This window comes from Lytechinus variegatus, chromosome 11, assembly GCF_018143015.1.
Source record: "Lytechinus variegatus isolate NC3 chromosome 11, Lvar_3.0, whole genome shotgun sequence".
NCBI lineage: Eukaryota > Metazoa > Echinodermata > Echinoidea > Temnopleuroida > Toxopneustidae > Lytechinus > Lytechinus variegatus.
Genome location: NC_054750.1, coordinates 17,027,831 through 17,048,819, shown reverse-complemented (window position 1 = coordinate 17,048,819; position 20,989 = coordinate 17,027,831). Strand labels below are relative to the sequence as shown.

The 20,989-nt window shown below is 36.6% G+C and overlaps 2 protein-coding genes across 3 annotated transcripts in view; both read left to right on the top strand.

Annotated features, from left to right (window-relative positions):
• LOC121423732 (MAM and LDL-receptor class A domain-containing protein 1-like) overlaps positions 1-7,828 on the top strand; it is an 81,335-nt gene extending 73,507 nt beyond the window's left edge. For both annotated transcript variants that reach the window (XM_041619191.1, XM_041619190.1), the window contains exons 15-19: positions 3,880-4,154; positions 4,427-4,652; positions 4,991-5,283; positions 5,675-5,762; positions 6,789-7,828. In XM_041619191.1, the coding sequence (XP_041475125.1) occupies positions 3,880-4,154; positions 4,427-4,652; positions 4,991-5,283; positions 5,675-5,762; positions 6,789-7,096 (1,190 nt within the window). In that variant the 3' untranslated portion in view covers positions 7,097-7,828. The remainder of the gene's footprint in view (positions 1-3,879; positions 4,155-4,426; positions 4,653-4,990; positions 5,284-5,674; positions 5,763-6,788) is intronic.
• A 1,548-nt stretch (positions 7,829-9,376) lies between these two features.
• LOC121424354 (alpha-N-acetylneuraminide alpha-2,8-sialyltransferase-like) lies at positions 9,377-19,034 on the top strand. Its single transcript, XM_041620004.1, has 8 exons — positions 9,377-9,611; positions 10,544-10,781; positions 11,715-11,840; positions 14,017-14,188; positions 14,964-15,076; positions 16,021-16,110; positions 16,795-17,033; positions 17,545-19,034. Exons 1-8 carry the CDS (start codon positions 9,608-9,610, stop codon positions 17,775-17,777), a joined length of 1,215 nt encoding a protein of 404 aa, XP_041475938.1. The 5' UTR covers positions 9,377-9,607; the 3' UTR covers positions 17,778-19,034.
• The last annotated feature ends 1,955 nt before the right edge of the window (positions 19,035-20,989 follow it).

Here is a 20,989-nt window from a genome sequence, read left to right as displayed (position 1 = left end):
GTCTTTCAAATGTCTTCCAGCGGTCTTGTTCTCTGTGGAATGGGGGTTTAAAAGGTTAAACGTTATCTTACTGTAATAAGATGGAAAAGGGGCTTTTATCAAATGTATGTTTCACAGAGGGACATGTTCGTCAAAAGACGCGAGGCTTTCTAAGATGTGTAATTGCCCCGTCAGGGGCGAAATTTTTTCATTTTTGACAAAAGAAATGACAATTCTTAGGCAGAAAAGTGCCTTCATCGTTTACTTTTGTCCTTAAATAATATCATTTTTTCTACTTTAAGGGGGGCACATTGGGGGGTCAAAATCTCGTTTTGCCCCCCAAAAATTTTCTTTGGGGGGGCAAGTGCCCCCCCTGCCCCCCCGCTTCCGGCGCCCTTGGTAGTAGTAGTAGTAGTAGTAGTAGAAGTAGTAGCAACAGTAGTAGTAGAAGCAGCAGCAGCAGTAGTAGTCGTAGTAGTAGAAGAAGAAGAAGTAGTAGTAGTAGTAGTAGTAGTAGTAGTAGTAGTAGTAGTAGTAGTAGTAGTAGTAGTAGTAGTAGTAGTAGTAGTAGTAGTAGTAGTAGAAGAAGAAGCAGCAGCAGCTACAGAAGCAGGAGTAGTCGTAGTAGTAGTAGTAGCAGCAGCAGTAGTAGTAGTTGTAGTAGTAGTAGTAGTAATAGTAGTAGTAGTAGTAGTAGTAGTAGTAGTAGTAGTAGTAGTAGTATTAGTAGTAGTAATAGTTGTTGTTGTAGTAGTATGGTCTTTACCTCCTCTGGTCACTACACAAGTCATGATAAGTGAAGGGTACAAGATGTTAACTTTGGTGTTGAAAGGTTCCAGATCTATGGCAGTGCGTGGTTATGGGGCGAAACAGAGCAATTTTGGTTGCATTGTCTTTCCTATCTGGATTCCAAGACTTCTCCACCCCTGTTAATTGTAGCCCCGTTTCTGCGTAAGGACAGTATAATTTTATTTTGTTCCAGCCCTAAGGCGTCTTAGATATGATAATGGAGCCTGGATGGACAGATTCACATATAGGAGAGCCCGTACACCACAGATTAGAGGTAGTTTGACCAGAGCAGGGGCGGATCCAGCCTTCGCCAATAGGGGGGGGGGCCGGAATTTTTTTCAGCCATATTTTCCCCGATCGGCCGCTCGAATATGATTTTTGCCGGGATTCTTTGTTTCTTTGAAGGGGTAGTCCTAATGGTCACTTTTTAGCTTTATTCTTATGAAACATAAATGTATAATACAATAACCCTTATTTATATCATGCGAGCGCGAAGCGCGGGCTAATTTTTTTGGTAATCTTATGTACTTTTTCCTAAAATTTTGAACATTCTGGGAAATGTTTGTTTTCCTGAAAAAAGATGTGTATGCAAGTTAATAATTACTACGAACGTAAACAGTGAGCAGAAATGAAGTGATGGAAAAGGTACTGTTAAATACTTGCTTGCAATTAGCCATGAAGACGTTACATATTTTTAAATATCAAATAATGCGAGCGCGAAGCGCGAGCCGATTTTTTTTGACATTTTTACCTAAGGAATGGAAATTCTTAGCACTTTTTGTAACTTAACAGAATAGGTATATAATTAAACATGCGAGCACGAAGCGTGAGCAAAAAATTTCGAGATTTAGACCTACTGAACAAGACACTCTATTCAATTAGTTTTGTAAATCATGAAAAGGATGAGTAAGTGGGGATCTTCCTTACATTAATAATGCGAGCGGAGAGCGCGATCAGAAAATATTTGTATACGTTTTGAACTGCTCGAAATTGTACCTGTTCTGAACTGCTTGCATTTAGCAATGAAGACGTTACATATTTCAACATTCAAATATTGCTAGCGCGAAGCGCGAGTTGAAAAAATTTGATTTTTTTTTTTACCTGAATAATGGAAATTCTAAGCACTTTTGTATTCTTTGAAGGACTCTAAGTATATAAACTAAACTTTTTTATGCGAGCGCGACTGAAACGCGAGCGGAAAACTTCTGGACACTCTATTCATGTTTTGTAAATCATGAAAAGTTATCAATTTTCATAAATAATGCGAGCGCAAAGCGCGAGCAGACAATTTTTTGATATTGTGATCTTAAATTTGATATTCCGAATCTTATTCCAGCAATGCCGTGCCCCCATCTGTTTAATATCCGTACTGATGATTTTGTTTTATCCATTATAGGTAAATTTGAGTATCCACTTTTGTTTGTATAGTGTGTGTGTATGTGTCTGGATGCGGGGTGAGTGTGAGCGCATGCCTGGGTATATGACTCTTTAATGAGTGTGTCCTTGTGAATATTTTTTTTCTTTTAAATAATTCTTTTTGATAATCAATATTCCTTTAAGTAATATGCAATGTACAATTTTATTGTATTTTATTGTAAATTCATGGCGCAATTTAGTTTTCAAAACTACTATGCCTGTATGTATTTTATATGTGATTTTGTATTAATAAAACCATTTATATATCTATCTATCTATCTAGATAATGGTTTAAACAGAGAACAATCTGCGTATTTAAATAAACGTGTGTTTTAGATTTCAACCTAGAATTCGGCGAGATATTCTAAGTACCTTTCTTATCATGAAAATTAATAAAGCGAGCGCAAAGCGCGAGCTAAAAATATATGATATTCCGATCTATAAAGGGTCAATTTAAGCTCTGTATTGCAAACACTTTGTGGGAAAATTGTGAATTGTGATGGATCACAGTTAAAAAAGAGCTGATGTATTTTATTATTATTACTTTGAGTTTTTACATAGGACCGGGACATTCTATAAGGGCATTATGTCATCATATGAAAATGATGACTATCTTCCTATTTCTCTTCCTAAGCATGAGAGCGCGAAATCTGTTAATATTATGGCCTGAAATTGGACATTTAAAGCACTTTTGTAATTATGCATAAGATGCATGATAATGCGAGCGGAAATCGCGAGCCGAAATTTTTGATAAACTGTCATCAAAGTAGTTTGATTTAGAATTAATATTGGGATATACATAACTCACTAATCAAAATGCTAGCGTGCAGCGCTAGCTGATACGTTTTGACAATCTGACCTGAATAGGGATATTTTGAGAACTTTATGGAATACAGGAAAAACCTGACAAATCAAATTTTGCGAGCGCGCAGCGCAAGCAGAAAATGATAATATTCAGACCATAACACAGACATTTTTACAGAGCACTTTATAAAAGTCAATTTGTAAATCAAACAAAATAATGAAAGTTCAATTTCCCAGCTGAAATATTTTTTTATATATTGACTTCAAAGTTTGATATTTCAAGCTCCATATTGAGCAAGATATGCAAATCCCCTAAAAGACAATGCGAGCGCAAAGCGCGAGTGAAAGTTTTATATCCTAACAAATAGATTTTTCAAAAAAATATTTTCAAACTTTCCTCATGGTATTTTATTCAATCACGTTCCTCCTCTATGTTTGCCTTTCTTCTTTTCTCCTCTCTTTTCCCTTCCTTTTCTTTTTCCTTTCTTTTTCCCTTTTTCTTTTTTTGCTCCGCCAATAGGGGGGGGGGGGGGGGCCGGGCCCCTCGGGCCCCCTGGATCCGCCTATGCAGAGGGTGATACTGGCTGTAGACAGAGCCATCAATTAACGGATTCGGTTTATTGGAGAAAACTGAGTTTTCCCTTTTACTGTAGTTTACTGTAGCTTTTTTGTTTCTTCACCAGTGCACTTTTTTCCATTTCCCCCACTACTCCTTGACAGCCAAAGGGGTCGATAGCCTCTTGCCTCCTGTGGCGCATCTTGCAGTAGTGGTAGTAGTAATGGCAGTAGTAGTATCTTACCTCTATCATTATTCCCATTGTTTTACCACAATCACTAGAAATATAATTTGTACTTAATATTGTGTTTTATTCTACTGTGTTCTTGACTTAGGGCACTACATGTACTTCGAGACGTCACAGCCCGTGCGGCCGCGGTCCGTCGGATATCTGATGTCGCCTCGAATGCACTGGTATGGCAAACAATGTGTACGGTTCTACTACCATGCTAGTGGCAATGACACCCGTAGAATGGAGGTGTATTTGAGAGAGCAAGCTCAGTGGACTAATCAGGGTCAACAGCTCACTCAGTTGAAGTTGATTGAAGGCAAACAGAAGGATGCTTGGGTGCCCGTCAATGCTGATATTGAAGTTAGCGGTGACTTTAATGTAAGTAGTACCTCCAAAAGTATTTATTCCCTTTATTATCCTTTACCCTTGACCTGACTTTAACACATCATTTATCGGATTATACCTGAGTACTTAAAAAAGTCTAGATTTATCAATGATCCGGCCTTATTAGGCCAACTGATGACTGGTTAGGAAACTTTGGAAACTGTACGGAACAAGCCCGCTTTCCGGTCACTAATTACAAAAAAGACAATCTCCTTCACATTTCTGCCCATGATTCTAATCACATTATTCTGTGGCTTTTTACGCAGATTGTATTCAAAGCATATGCTGGGAGAGGCTACCAATCAGATATAGCTGTTGATGACATCATCATTCTAGATCATCCTTGCGTTGATCTTGTCACGGAAACATCGTGTGATTTTGAGCTAGGACCCGACAATTGCGGATTCACCAACTCTGCTAAGAATGAAATCAGCTGGGACTGGTATGACGCCATCTACGGCAAAGGTTTTCCACTCCTCAGTAGATCAGTGGGTATGTTGTATCAATTATTTGCTATTGCATTCCTCCTGTGAAGCCAAGTTAAAGAAAGAAGATTATTGTTTACGTGATATTGTCCTTATAGGGATGACAGGGACGAAGAAGGGGCAGAACTCAAATGCAGGGGTGAACCTCAGCCTCCACACCTTCTCCAGTGTGTACAACTGCATGTAGTACGAACACGTTAACAAATACCTCATCCCTCTTTCCAGTTCTTAAAAATATGTTGAGAGATTGCTTAAAGTTTGGTATAATCAAAAGTGTTGTCTACGTGAAAACTTTCTACCGTATACATGTTCTTAACCATGAAAGTCTCTCTTCTCCTTCGCTAGCTACCAATTCCTTCATGTATCTGTCGCTATACAATTCGTCATCATCAGAACAGCAGATTAACGAACTGTACTCCGGTCACCTGACTGTTTCACCCACTACCCGGGATCTGTGTGTCAGCGTTGAATACTTGATAGAAGGTACCAGCGATCAAACAATAGATGTGATCGTGGAAGAGAAGGATGGAACAAGAAGACAGGCTGGGTCTGTGAGCAATAAGAACATGACCGAATGGAAGATGTATACCGCATCCTTGCTACAATCCCACTCTCTCAAACCTTACATTGTTTATAAGGTAACATTTTCAATTTCGTCGTTGATTTTCCACGAGTAAAGAAAAAAACGCGCTAACATCTTGACTTTGACATACAATAATTGTTGTCAATCTTTTGTTCATAGCATGTGAAAAAATACGAATCTACAGTGATTCGTATAGTTATCAAAACAATATGTAAACCTAATACGGAGGCAAATGACATCCTTACACGATGTACAGTATAAAGAGTCCTGTAAAGAAGAATAACTTTTCCACTAAGCAATGGCGGAATATATATTACGTAAGCACAATCATGTATTGTGTCATAACCAATTTCCAAATTTAATTTGTAAATGTTACAATTTGTCTAATACTCAAAAACGTGGTTCTTAAAATTGGAAATTTGATTTTTTTTTAATTCTTTCTTTAGGTGGTGATATCTGTCGAATCTACGGACAATGCAGCCCTCATTGCTGTTGATAACTTTGTCGTGTCATCTGCAACCTGTGCCTCGCTTGGTAAGTGGAATAAGAATATGATGGATGGATGGATGGATAGATAGATAGATAAGTAGGTAGGTAGGTAGGTAGGTAGATAGATAGATAGATGGATAGATAGATAGATAGATAGATAGATGGATAGATAGATAGATAGGTACGTCGATAGATAGATAGATAGATGGATAGATGAATTGCGGAGACATTTTCTTTTTCCACGTATGAATTGATAAATTGAGGAACATTTTGGACAACAGAGTATGTGAAGGGTGTGTGCGTGTATGCGTAAAATATATTTGAAGAAAACAAAAGTTTCTGATTAGTTTGGAATTAATGGAAATTTTGGAGTTAAGATGTACACTTAAATGTTATGTTAATTAATTTCATTCTACCCACACACATGGTAAATAATAATGCATCAGGTAGCCTGAGACCACTAAGACCGAATGAATTACAAATATTTCGAAAAAAATATACGCTTTTATGCTTTCACAGACCATGCAGTCAGTATCATGAAACTTTTTTTTTTACTTTTGTTACAATTGTGTATTTTTTTCTGTTTTGATTTTGTTTCTGTTTTGTTTCATCCTCTTCTGTTTTGTTTATAGAATTTTGTTTTACTTATTTTACTTTGTTATGATTTGTTATTCTTTATATTGTTTGTATAATGCACGGCCTCTCTGGAAACCAGCCATTGGCTGATCGAGGGCTTTTTACCGTGTTTAAATAAAATAAATCAAATCAAACTATTTTTTCCGATGCAACGCTTGTGAAGAGCTCATTCAGCAAAATATATTTTTATAAGTGCAAAAGAAGTACCTCTTTTCTTTCGCATGCACATAACAATTGGTTATGCCCCCCCCCCCCCCCCCCCGAAAAAAAGACAAAATGAAAAATACAAACGCGTCATTGGAGTTCCGCCAGTCACACCCACAAATCCGGTTCCAAACCGATGATATGTCATTGAAGAAAACACAATATCTTTGATCGCTTTACGTGTTTGTTTCAAGCTTCTGTTTTAACTTTTCTCTCTCTCAAAATGGTCAGGATCCATGAGTAGTAGTAGTTCATCACGAAGAAGTAGTCGTTCCGGTATGGCTGCTGGTCTCACCTTCCTCATCCTCCTCATCGTAGCCGCCTTGGCCGTCCTCGCTTTCATCTATCGAAGTCGTATTCAATCCCTCGTTCATCGCTGCTCTCAGTCTGTTACCGAGATGAATTACAAGCGCTCCGATGTCGCTTTCGTCAACGAAGACAAGAAAGAATCGGTCGAGATTTCCGCCACCGGGAACCAGGAATCGCCGACTGCACCCGAGTCTACCATTGAAGACGATAAAAAGACTCAGATGAACTAGGAAATATCGAAATTATTGTTTTGTGATGGAGCCAACATAGGACATTTCGTTCACTGTTCTAGTCACGCGTGCCATTCAGGAATGCCTTCTAGCTATATAAAGAAATACGTGTTGTTATTGTATGATATAGCAACATATATGGGATGACAGTATGATGTTTTAATTGGTTAAAGATTCTAGGGATATTTGATATGTTTTTAACAGCTGTACCTTCCTTAATGTTATCATGATATATATTTTACTATAGCAGTTTATAGGAAGTTGGTTGAACGCCACGTACATGATGCATCAAGTAGGACCTCTTATAACTTGAAATTGTAACATGAATGTTTGTTATTAAGCATTAGATATTGAAATTTGGGCGTTAACGTTGCTAATCCTGCCTTTCTAAATACTTCTTTGAGTATAAACAGATAGGCTTTATCGTATTAAGGGGCAACGTGACCGCCGAGTGTAGTACTATTTTGTAATGATGATTATGATGATGATGATTATGATTTCGGTGGAGTATGGAGATGATGATGGTGTATAATCATTGGGTCCTGTATAGCGCTACGAGAAGATCAAAATAACAATGACTGTGCTACTACATCTATATGATTAGGATAATAACCCCCTACAGCTCCTACATGACAATAACATAATGATAACCATTACAATAATACATGATGATGATGATGATGACGATGAGGATTATGATGATGATGATGATGATGATGATGATGATGATGATGATGATGATGACGATGATGATGATGATGATGATGATGATGATGATGATGATGATGATGATGATGATGATGACGATGATGATGATGATGATGATGACGATGATGATGATGATGATGACGATGATGATGATGATGATGACGATGATGATTATGATGATGACGATGATGATGATGATGATGATGATGATGATGATGATGATGATGATGATTATGATGATGAGGAGGATGGTGGTGGTGAGGAAGATGATAATGATAACAATACTCTTAATGGTGCATATCAATTGCTTGTTTATAGAACAACTTTCAAAAGTTTGACAATCTTTCAACATTTGTATATTCACATTATTATATAAAGTGATAAATTCTATGAATGTATAATACATTCCAAAACAATACCGCACATTTTCCTTCTATTTTGCTTGTTTTGTATGTCATCGTATTATTATATCAAATATTGCATAAATGTTTTACGTACATGTATTTCATTTTATATGGTTTTCATCAGTATTGTCATTGTTTTGAACGTAGGAAATTCGAATTTCACAAAATTGTCTTATTTCATGTGTTTCGTCTTCTTTTTAATGTAAAAATGATGGATATTCACAATATTAGTTCTTATTAATGTTTGTGAGCTTAAAACACTTTTAAACAAAATAATATAGCTTACGAGCAGATCACAATTTAGTTAGATGTGGCATCATCATATGGTGATTCATAAAACTTATTCATGACTTTTAGTCTTTTTATCTGGTAAATGAGATGCCGTATTTCTTCTTTTTTTGGGGGGGATAAGAGTTGTATTTGAATAATCGTTTACCAGAATTTCAATCTACAAATTTCTCTTTTTTCTCTTCAAATTTAGTTGATTAATTAAAGCGTCAACGTTCATGTACAGATCACTGATAATAGTGAGTAAAAGTCTTTGGTAACTTACGAACAGATTTATCAAACATCATACCCTGGATATGCAATATTTTGTTTGTGTTTGTCCTGAACTGCATCATGGGAGTGCTTGTGTGAGTCTGGAAAATATGAGTATTCCTGCTCATGGACTGAAATGGAACGAAAAATAGCAAACGTATGACAATATGAACATGATGATTTTTTTTTGTTTCCCTCAAAACAGGACAAGGCTTTTGGGGGTACAAATGCTTGTATTGACATTAGGACTGCTATTTGTGATTTATTGAACTAATCCACATGATATCTTCACTCCACATAATCCATGATCGTAGACATTTGTGATCAGTGATCACATGAAACCTGTAGTTTACTGAATTTCGTGATTTCTATAGGAAACTGGCTTAAGACATTAGTCCCGATCGAACACTCCACGATTCGTGTACAAGTTTTGAATCCCGACTTGAATCTTGAACGTGGACAGCGCGCATTGATTAGAAATGACGCAACAATAAATTAGAGCACTGTATCATTGCGTTCAAACTGGTCTCCGATTCGATCTCCCTCCGAGAGAAACCCCATTGAATACTCGTCGCTTTGTATTGCTTTTTGTTTTGTTACATAACCTTATTGTCGTTTGCTGAAAACGAAATGCGCTCGATAAAGCTTTTACATGCCATTTGGCCTGTCATAGACTATATCAATAATAACGAGAAAGGATACTTGACGTCGAATATATAAAAATGATGGACTGTTCTCTAAAGTAGTACCAAGGAGAAGAATACATCGACGCAAGAAGTACCTTCAATGATAAATCATACATGGAATGGCTTGTTGATATAGTTCCCGAAGAGAAGATACATTAGATGAGCTACGTAACATGGGTATGATAATCGTGCTTTTATAGTAAACTGCATGTGTTTTAATTGCACTGCCTCCCTAAACTCCTCGTCTGATCACAAACTTAATTGGACCCATATAGATCAGAGGTATTGCACTTTTGTTCGTGGAATTTACTTCGTGTCTATCATCTTATTTTTATTAAGATTGATTATAAAAGAAAGTATTTTCCTCAGCTTTCCTAAGATAGAAGATCGTGAAGAACATCATAAAAACTTTCGCAATTTTAAAATATCATGATTATTGAAAAGAAAAGATGTCTAACGGTTACTATCACAATGGTAACTGTCGAAAGATAACGTTTTATATAGCTTTACGAAACGGTCCCCGTTTAGCTTGTCTATTAAGAAACTGAAATATTCAAAAGTGCTATAAGCAGGATATTTGCTATGGCAAAAGAGACCTACATTGTTAGGTACACTTGGATTTAACCATATAGGTTGTAAAACTAACATGGCTCGGTATTACGAGAAGATTTTACCGACAGGTGTTGAAACTGTACTGTGATGGTGTTAAAATAAAGCACCTCCGAGTGTTAATTCGATATTGTAGTTAGTTAGTAATTTGCACTTAGGTAGTATCGCTTCAATAATGACACTGTTGTGTTGTTTTACACAAGTGGCAATTTCAATAGTGTAACGCCGATTAAGTATAAAGATGCGTTAACATTGATTATTTTCATCATTCGGGTGAATTAGCAGGAAATATTTGTTCTCTCTAAGCTTTTGAATTGACACCAAATTAATGTGTTATTATAACATAGGATCACACCAGCTTATAGTGTTGTACATTTAACAGCAAACCATTTGCAGTTTAGGCTTTATTTTTGTTAAAGATCGGACTATAATTGTTATTATAGACGAAAATTTTAATAACTAACCGTTGTGTCCTAAATAAAATTCGTTTGATATCACAGCTCGGCGCTACCAATTCCGGCACAAACTGACGGTACACCACCGATCATCATCTTTCTACACCGAGAATGCCAGTATGTTGGTCATTTTGGCTGTTGCCATGGCAACGATCTTCACGATAAGTTATTTCACGGCTAATGCTTCAGAACTGATGGCCAATCGAGCTAGACCTGTTGGTACGTCAAGATTGGCGACACCCCCGAAAACACCTCCACCCGCAGAGCCCATGTCGAAACATAAGTAAGTTGCCTTTAACGTTATTAAAAATTTAATATGGTTGTTAAAGAGATAATTAGTGTACTCTGGTATAATTGTATCGATAACGGACGATTGTAGAAAAGTATACATGATTAGGGCATTGCAGAGTGGTGAAAGGGGGCATCTTGGTTGATCAGGGAATTGTCATTAAAAATGTCCTGATTTGGGGATGTAAAAAAAATGACTAGCCTTATTTCAGCAATCGAGATATAGAAGGGTTCGTAACACCAAGAGAAATCAATGGAGGTTAATTGCCGCCAACTCCTTTCAAAGAGTCGGCACTAGATCCTCTGATGTTGATGCTGATGATGGCAATATGATTTCTAACAGTGGCGGATGTATGGGGGGTTAGGGGGGCTGCCAAATACAAAAAGTAATGACCTATATTTTATAAACGACCCCAAATTACCTTGTGACCCCCCCCCCCCTTTATTTTTATTTTTTTGGCTTGTCAAATTTCTCGGTCAAGCCCCCTCCTTGGAAAAAAAGCTAGATCCGCCTATGCCTAAGTTGAATTATTATCATGCTTTCCATTTCCCTACCGCATGAATTTACATGGAATTTAGTTACTTAATTCACTTCCAAAACGTATATGATCTTGGCACCTCATCCAGTGTTTTAAAGCGTCATTTCTAAATTTTATCTACCAATGTCTAACATTCAAGATAGGGCACTTATTTTGTTTAAAACAAATCAACGAATCCACTCTTTAATTCACCATAGTAATATCAACATCATGTTTTTATAATGCATTCAATATAAACTTGTAGATAATTTTATTTATTTGCTGTATTGTGGTAAAAGTACAAAGTTTTAGGTAAAAACGGATGTCATTCTTTTCCTAGATCGTGATATGAATTTTATTACTACTGCAAGTGTTGCCTTACGTTACTTTTTGTTATTTTTCACTCTCAGATCTGACCAGCATTTTACTCCAAATTTGTGGAATTTTGTGGTAAATGAGGCAGAGAAGCTCTTCCTATACCAACATTTCTTAGAAACACCATGGAAACGAAATACAACAAATGAACAATTATGGAGGTAATTATGTGCACAATACCCTTCCCTCTGAAATGTTGACTTCTCGATCTTTTCAGACAATTAACAATGACTTATTTATTTCATTGGAAGATAATTACTGAAAGATTTAGTCCTAAATAATTAAAAATCATCTTTCCTAAATTCTCTTTTACTAGTATTTTTTAGACAATAAATCCGGCTATAGGGAGACACCATCTTCTTCCAGGCGCGTAGCTAGGGGGGGGCGGTGGGGGCGGTCGCCCCCCCCAAAAAAAAAAAAAAAACGTCCCCAAAAAATAAAAAAGAAGGAAAAAAGAGAGGAGAAAAGGAAAAGGGAAGGGAGGAAAGGGAAGAAAGGTAGCTTTGTGTTTTTTTATCCTTTTTATCCTTTTTTTTCTCAAAAGAGAAACTCCTTCATTCTCGCTCTGTATTTTTATATGAATTTTGCTTCCGCGCTGCGCGCGGTTAAATGACAATATTGAAGTGCTCCATTGTTTCCCCCACCCTTTCTCTAACCCTATTTTCCACCTCAGCTATATGTGTTTCTTGCCAGTTAAAGTTCAACTGTATATAGGGCATGGATTTTAAGTAAGGTTAGGCCGAAGTATATGAAGTTATCCTATTTTTATTGATCACGCAACTTCTGGTCGGGTCGGCTCCGGGCGGGTAAAATCGTTATATCAGTTTCTGCCGTCACCTCCATAAAGTCAACTTCTCCTGCTTTTCAGCTCATTACTAAACAGCCATAATTTTGGAGCAAACAGGTTCCTAATTTTAAAAGAGGAAGGTATAAAATTCGTGTCGTTTTGAATAAAAAAGTATAATTATTTTTTATCAAATTCTATTAAATTTCATGTCATTTCCCTGCACATTCATCTCCTGTCCTGTTTTGCACCCTCAGTTTTAATTTTTGAAAGACACTTACGTTTCTTTTGATTCAAAATGAAGCGCTTCAGGATAGGTCAAAGAAATTAGGCATCCTTTTTTATATGATTTCAATAAATCACAGAAGTTTAAACTTTTTTGCGCACTATTTTCCTTGTAATGAGGTTCAATAATCGTAGAAAATCAATTGAAATAGAGCCGATGGGGTACAAGATACCTGCATTTGATGAAACGTCCGCCCTTTGAAATTTCAGAGTTTCATTGCTCTGCGCGGGAAGGAATATCTTCCTCCCGACAAATACATTTCTTCTCTTCTGTTTTGCGAGTTTAAGTTATGCGCTGTCGCTAAATTGTTTGTAATCAATTCTGATCTTTCCAAGAGAAGTATTCAATATATCTTTGAGAATACCCTTTTCTTTTTCCATGGAAAAAATGATAAAACGGTTTAGCTTCCGCGCTTCGCGCGGGTTATCAGTATTTTAATTTCCTCCATTGTATTCCTTTTTTGTGCGTTCACAATCACTTCGAAAAGAAGGTTCAAAATCGTCAACTGAATTAGAGCTGATATAGGTACTAGAGACAAGAGAGATGGCTCCTTTTTCATTTTAATTTCTGAATCACCAAAAGCTTCGCGCTTCGCAAGGGAGGGGGAAACTCCCCCTCCCTGCACCCACCCCCTAGGGAGCGCGCTTCGCGCGCTCTGTAAGTGTTGGCACGCTTTGCGTGTATTTACCGCCCCCTCCAAAATGAAATCCTGGCTACGCGGTTGTCTTCTTCGAGACAATAAATCTAGAGCCGATTGATGTAAGCCTGTTTTAATGTATACCAGAGTGGAATATTTCCACCAACTTGTCTCGAACGATATAACTATAAATAAAAGAAGTATATCTATTTCCTTCCCCGCAATAGTCCCAAATATTGTCGGATATTTAGGGCAGCGATGGTGGCTCACAATGTAAAATTGGCAGTAAATTGGCTTTAGTTATGAGTTTTGAATGTTTTGAACCCATTACACAAATTATTTGCTTTTAATTATTAAATATTACCGTCCTTCATTTTTTTTAATCATTATTTCTACTTGTGGCATCGTTAACCACCCCAAAGCTTCTTGACTTAAAAGTTGCAGTCAATCGCTATAGAAGCAAATGACCAATCAAAATCACCATTGCGTGAATATTTTATTCAAAACACAAACAAGGAACCAACCAGAGTGGTTCTTTCATATTTGCAATTCATTGCAAACCTTTGCGTAACAGGACCTTATAGCATATTTTATATTACTGTATTTTAATCAAATTGTCTCTTTTTTCAGATCGGAGTGGCAGGATTTATCTCCCAATTGTACTGCAGAAAAAGACTTCGTCTTGACACAAACAAACGTAAAAGAGAATGATTCCCTAGTTTATAGCTTGTATCGAAAGGTGAAAGGAAAAGCCATGAAGCAGTTCAAAGTCACCAAACAATTGATGCAAAATATTCCAAACGTAAGTCATAAGTTGTTCTTAACCATTTGTGTTGGTTGAGTGCGAGCTCACTGATATCGGCTATGCATAAATTGTTGGTTAACGCTAGGCTGCTGAGTAGCACTAATGATACTGCCTTCACTCAAACCGTTGTGTGACTGGAAATTAACAATCAATCTTTGCTGAAAAGTCATGTGCAGTGCCCATTTAACATTATAGTTTTCATATAGAAAGACCGAGGAGACCACATGTTGTAAATAAGGGGCCAGAGTTGGCGCCACCCCCATCCTCTCAATAACTGCCTTGACCCTCTTTTGTGATACTTGTTTAAATTGTGATACCCCACGCACGCATTGCGGAGGCACCCCTGAATAAAAAAAAATAATACAGCATGGCGAGTATCCCTCACTGCGTATTATAGTCAAGTTTCAGGCCGTCGGTCTCAAAACTGGGTTGAATATAATTATGAGCCGTTATTGATATCCATGAAGAATTTAAAAAGACGCTTTTATAAGTTATAAGATTTAGTGAATGCTAAAAACTTAATAATTAAAGTTTTCAGTTTTATTTTGTTGCGTCACACGCGAGAAGGCCATCCATATCACATGCTAGTCAAACTTACTTAAAATGCAATTTTTCTAATAAAATATTTTGTTTTTAGATATATTTGCATTAACATAGTATATTTCATATATGCTTCAATTATATGAAAAATGTACATGTTGAATCTTTCTCCATCCCCCCTCCCCCCTCTCTCCCTTTCAATTCCTCTCACTTTCTCTTTCTCACCTCGCAGGCTTCACCGCTTGATGGCGTTCGACTCGGTCGGTGTAGTTTAGTGGGGAATAGTGGCATCCTACTCAACAGTGACTGTGGGAAACAGATTGACCAGGCAGATTTTGTATTCAGGTATAATGTATATAACATGTTCTCGCTTATTAAACAATTTGATCAATATTCCCCTCTGTTCTTGACAGCTGCATTTATTGGATGCTTAGATAATACTTCTTGTACAAATTCCTCGCTTAAAGGGGAATGAAACCTTTGGAACAAATAGGCTTGTGTAGAAACAAAAAAATCAAAGAATAAGAATAAAGAAAGTTTGAGAAAAATCGGACAAATAATGAGAAAGTTATGAGCATTTGAATATTGCAATCACTAATGCTATGGAGATCCTCCCATTGGCAATGCGACAAGGATGTGTGATGTCACTGATAAACAACTTTCCCTTTGGTGGACTGTAAAATACCCTCAAAATGTCTCTTTTTGCTTTTTCTAATGATACAAACTCTCTATCCATGATGTATTCTTAAAAAATATGTATTACATGCCCTCATGTAGAAAGAACACATGATCTATGGATAGATGTGATAAAAGAGGCAATTCAAGTGAAATATATACTAAAGTAATGGGGAGAGTTGTTCACAAGTGACATCACACATCTTTGTTGCATTGCCAATTTGCTATCTACATAGCATTAGTGATCGCAATATTCAAATGCTCATAACTTTCTCATTATTTGTCCGATTTTTCTAAATTTTTTGTTAATCTGATTCTTTGATTTTTTCTGTTTTTACACAAGCTATCTTGTTCCAAAGGTTTCATTCTCCTTTAAGGTTCATAAGTACACTCACAATCATATATATCAATATTAGACAAGTCATATTATGGACTTTTTCTGACTGTCGTTTCTTATGGCATTAAATGGACTACTAAAATTTATTACATACTGTATATATTTCAAATGTTTGTTATGAATAACATTTTTAATGTGTATGCATCTGTGAAATTGAAAATTTGGTTTCCATTTGACTTTCAATAAATGCACTGTGTCCATTTATTACTCTTTACAGGTGTAACACGGCACCCTTAGCGCCTTTTAGATCTGATGCTGGGGTGAAGAGTAACCTTACAACCATGAACCCAAGTATCATTGAAAGAAGGTATGATTAATTATTGGGTTCATTCATCGGGTTCTCATATGTCGTACAATTTTCTATACTTTATACATGTATGTTTATGCAGATTTTAAAATATGATACCTTGGGGAGCGTGTCATGAAAAGACTTGTCGTACGTCTTATCAGACAAGTCCCATTTTATCCGACAGTATAGTTACAATGCTTCTCAGTCAATCAGAATCAAGGAAAGATGTCAGATCTGACAACTTGTTGGACAAAAATGTTGATGAAACGCCCCCCCCCCCACTTTTTTTTGCTTGTTTATAACCAAAACATGACACCGAAAAATATTAACAACTGATGTACCTGATTGTGATCCAGTTTTCATGCACTGTAAAAACTGTGGTGTTAAAACTGACACCAATTGGTGTTAGAGGACCACACCCTGAGGTGTTAAAATTACACCCTATAGATTGAACATAACACCAAAGAGTGTAAATGTAACAACCAAGATGTTGTAATAACACCTATAGGTGTAAAACTAACACCACCAATTTAACACCGGTGTGAAATAACTGGCGTGGTCCTCTACATGTATGTACACCGGTTAACACCACAGTTTTTGCTGCGTGTGATTTATATTCCAAAGTGTTTCTTCATGTATGTATCACACACACAAAACATCAATCTCAGTTTTTCGCTTACATTTCTTTTCCCTTTTTTTTAGATTCAATTTTCTAAAAGAAGAAGAAAACATTACGTCATTTGCCAAGGCGGTGTCGCAGTACAACGGTGATATCTGGCTACCGTGCTTCGGAGTCCAGTCACACACGAAAACATGTTTGAAAGCACTGGATGTATATGAGGAATTCAATCCAAGATTATTGGTCGCTAATCCAGCACACTTTCGTCTCGTTTGGGATTTCTGGAAGCAAAGGAAGTTTGGAAGTGAAACTCTATCTACAGGTTGGTGATATCTTTTGTTAAGATCATTGGCCAAATCAATTATTCAAAGAACGCGGAGATTTGTAGAGGGTTTAATGACATTAAGAAAAATATTGATACAACCTGGGTAAATTATGGGAGAGAAAATCATTTAAATAAGTAACGACATACGTTCATGGTAAAGCAAGTTGATCGCTGCAAGTGAAAGTGGTAAATTGTTGATTTAACATTTCAACTTTAGCGTATATGATCTTATCGATTGTGTGTTGGGGTAGACCGGAATCATAGGGTAGTTTTGTTGGAATTATTTAAGTACAAATTGATATTTAAGCAAATCCAAAATCTCAATTTAACTCTTAAAGAGGAAGGTTGGTACTAGGACTTACTTACAGCTTGAATGAGAATGCATTTATTCACCGTTTATGCGATGAATCATAAATTATTTTCTTACATCAGTCTACAGAGAATATTTAACTGATTTTCATCGATGATTACATTAATTGAATGATTTGTATTTTTTCCGGCTATACAGGGTTCTATTTGGTGCACATTGCACTGAGCGTGTGTGAAGAAACACATCTCTATGGATTCTGGCCATTTTCATCTCAACTAGACCCATTTCCTGGACAGGTCCATGAGGTTCCATATCACTACTTTGATGGTCTTAAATTCACCAAGAATCATGACATGAGCAAAGAGTTCCAGGTTCTTCTGCAGATGCACAAGCACGGTCTGCTCCGAATGCACGTTGGAAAATGTCCATAACTTTCATGTAATACCTTGATTATTGCAAGGACTTTCAACAGGGACTATTTACCTTTCTGGCAGTCTGACTGTTGATCAGAGAGCAATGGAGTCGATAACCAAGCAATTTGAATACTTCTCCTGCGCATCGGGAACGCTACGGCATGACATTCTTATTAAAGAAAAAAACGGCGACACAAGTGTATCTTGCGTGCCACCAAAACGGGTCTTGGTTATATACAACGTGGGTATACTCGACATGCTGGATGGATTCGTGGATCTTCCAATTCGTTGTCAGCCATACACGCTCCCGCCGTATGCAATATTGTGCTATAGTCTTGCCTTAAATTGGTGCTGATTGAATTTGGCTTTGACTTTCATTTATTTCTATTAGGTAATTTGTATATGTTATAAGTTTACTTTGTGACCAACCATCCAAAAACCAACATTAAGTCGCCAGGGAATATTCTTGATAATAGCCAATATAATTTAGTCTTCAATATGCATAAATCAGATAATTGGTTTGTCTAAAAGATTAATTTCTTTTATACTGTCAAACATTGAATTTGTAAAGTTTAATAAAAGAACACAAAAGATTCAAAAGTTTCTTTGATACCATTTGTGCAGAATGCTTGGAGGTTTCACTGAGATTGTATAGTCAGTGTGCACATCTCATGCTTCAACCTCAAACCTTGTTTCTCCGAAGCTGTTGCTAGTTTTCTTATGCATTCAGTCAAGTGCTTGTGAGGTTATGTTGACCGATTTTGACAAGCTACATATCATTTCAAAGCTTAGGATGTGCTTTTTTAAGCGCAATGAAAATCTCAAAATTCATTTTGAAACTAAAAGAAATGTTAGTTTTGAGGTGGATGGTAACCTATAATCCTGTTTCTAACTATCCTGTATATCTTTGTTAATTGCAAATTCATTTCGAACTACATTAGTCCGAAAAAATATATTTTAGCATGTATTACTGGCCGTAGAAAAATGAAAATTGTCCTCCAATTCGCAGATATTGTGGCTCGTATTCTGAACTAGAGTTTGAAATATGGTCTAAACTTCTGTTTTGGTACGCTATTGACAGCCAATTTTGACACTTTTTTTAACTAAAAAGGGTACAATCTATCAGCTCATATGACACATAAATCATTCATAGCCGTCTAGAAGTGATGACTAAAACAATATGGGCAGAGGTAATCATAAAGAAAATACATTTCAATCAACAAAACAATTGACATTTTCTGCTTGTCATAAATTAAACACAAAGTTTCATTAGTCAATCTGAACTTCACAATACGATCCTATTCATTTGTAGTGCTTTGAACTTTTTATGAATTTCAGTGAGCGAGTGTGATTATAAGGGGTTTTATTTGAATAATGAAAAAATAACGGCGAAATATTGTTCAAACTTAGTGATATCTGGACATTTAGTAATGATTTGTGTATAATTCAAAATTGCATTTGTTTTTATCGACGGAATAAAAAAATGGTAGAATATATTTAAGACAATCAAAGAACTTTGCTCATTATGCAATAAAACGAAACCTCTGTCAGAAAGTGTAGGGTTAGTGGACGAGTGGTGAAATCATTTCGACACTCTAAATATTAAAAATCATTTGAATCAATCGGTTGTGCTACAGGGTGACAAAGATCTAGTTCAACATTCGAGTGATAAACTACCTCATCTTACGTAGAGAAAAAAAAACGAAATAAATGGTGAAATGCATGTTAGAAACCTGTTTCGTCATTTCCATGAGTTTCACATAACACTTTTCACATGATTTCGTGTCTATAAGCACTTTGAGCTTCCATGACTCCTCACGCAAGCTCATGAAGTAGTAGTTTTCAGGGACCAATCCTACAAGAAGCGACCGGGAGTTACAGGCTTGCGCCTTCATCCCGTACCAGATGATGATGATGATGATATCATTTTTACTCAACAAACATGTTCTTTCTCTTTACCGAATATTGGGTATACTTTTACTTAATTATTTTAGTTAGGGTCTAGACTGTTGAATACGTTTAGATCACTCCTCTAAGGAATTCTAGGCCTTATCTCCTTAACGTATCATTCATGACAAATGTTTACTATGTATATGTACCTAAGTATTCACTGAAATTTATTTTATACTCTGGTTATTATTTTCTTTAAAATTCATCGGGAGTAATTTTTTTTTGGGGGGGGCGACACTATCAATCACTCAGAATTTGAATATTATTCATCACTGAATGTGAAGGAGTTGGCTACGAGTGCTCAATAAATGTGTGGTCTGAGTTTTCAGAAGACCTTCATGAACATCGTTTCCTCAGGTTTTTGCTTTTATTAAACTAAACTTGGCGTCATAGTACAACAAGATTGATCGTAGTCGGATCACTATGGCATCTCGCTGCTGTAAAATAATACCATCTGACTCCGTCTGACAATGTCTTCAGGGGCCCGTTGCAGAAAGAGTTGCGTTTAAACGCAAGTAAAAAGTCAATCGCAAGTCCCAAATGCGCGCTGATGATTGGTTGAAAATCAAGTTTCGCATGATTTTTAGAGTTGCGATTGATTGCAACTCTTTCTGCAACGGGCCCCAGATCGACAATTGTATTGATGGTAGCAAAAAGACTAGTTCATTGTAAGCTCATGTCTTTGATGACCTCCAATCTCCAAATGTATTTTAAGACATGAAAAAGTCATTTTACCATATGTACCATTTTACCATATTTTACCATATGATAAGTACCATATCAAATTAACAGTCTGAGGAGTTGCAATGAAATTTAAACATGTTACTTAATTAAGGCTATTTGGGGAATTAATCCGTCTCTGAAAAGTCTCGGTGACGCCTCCACAACGTCTACATCACTTGCGGCGATTATTCTGTTTCTGAGACGTCGCAGAGACGTTACGGTGTTTCCAGGGAAATTATCGTACAGCCGCAACGTACGAGGCATCCCAGAGACTATCTTCGACTTCCAAGAAAGATTGATTGGCACCTGAAGTGAAGATGTATCCCATCAGTCTCCTGAATGTTGCGCCTTAACGAAAGCGTCAAAGCTATTCAGTCGCAGAGGCGTCCTGGAAAATCATTTGTTTTTTTAAATATCGCAGTGATGTCTCCACTTGTGAGATACGTAATATTAATAAAAATAACATATATAACGCAGTTCTTGTATAACGCATATCAAATTATGTCACAACGTCCCTACGCACTTCCAAAGGACTTTGATATTATTACCCTGCACAG

Bases quoted from the DNA above. Each gene is read 5' to 3' on its own strand.
- LOC121424354 (XM_041620004.1), top strand. The intron at 11,841-14,016 runs GTAATTATGTGC...CTCTTTTTTCAG, and splicing joins ACAAATGAACAATTATGGAG to ATCGGAGTGGCAGGATTTAT. The intron at 15,077-16,020 runs GTATAATGTATA...TACTCTTTACAG, and splicing joins CAGGCAGATTTTGTATTCAG to GTGTAACACGGCACCCTTAG.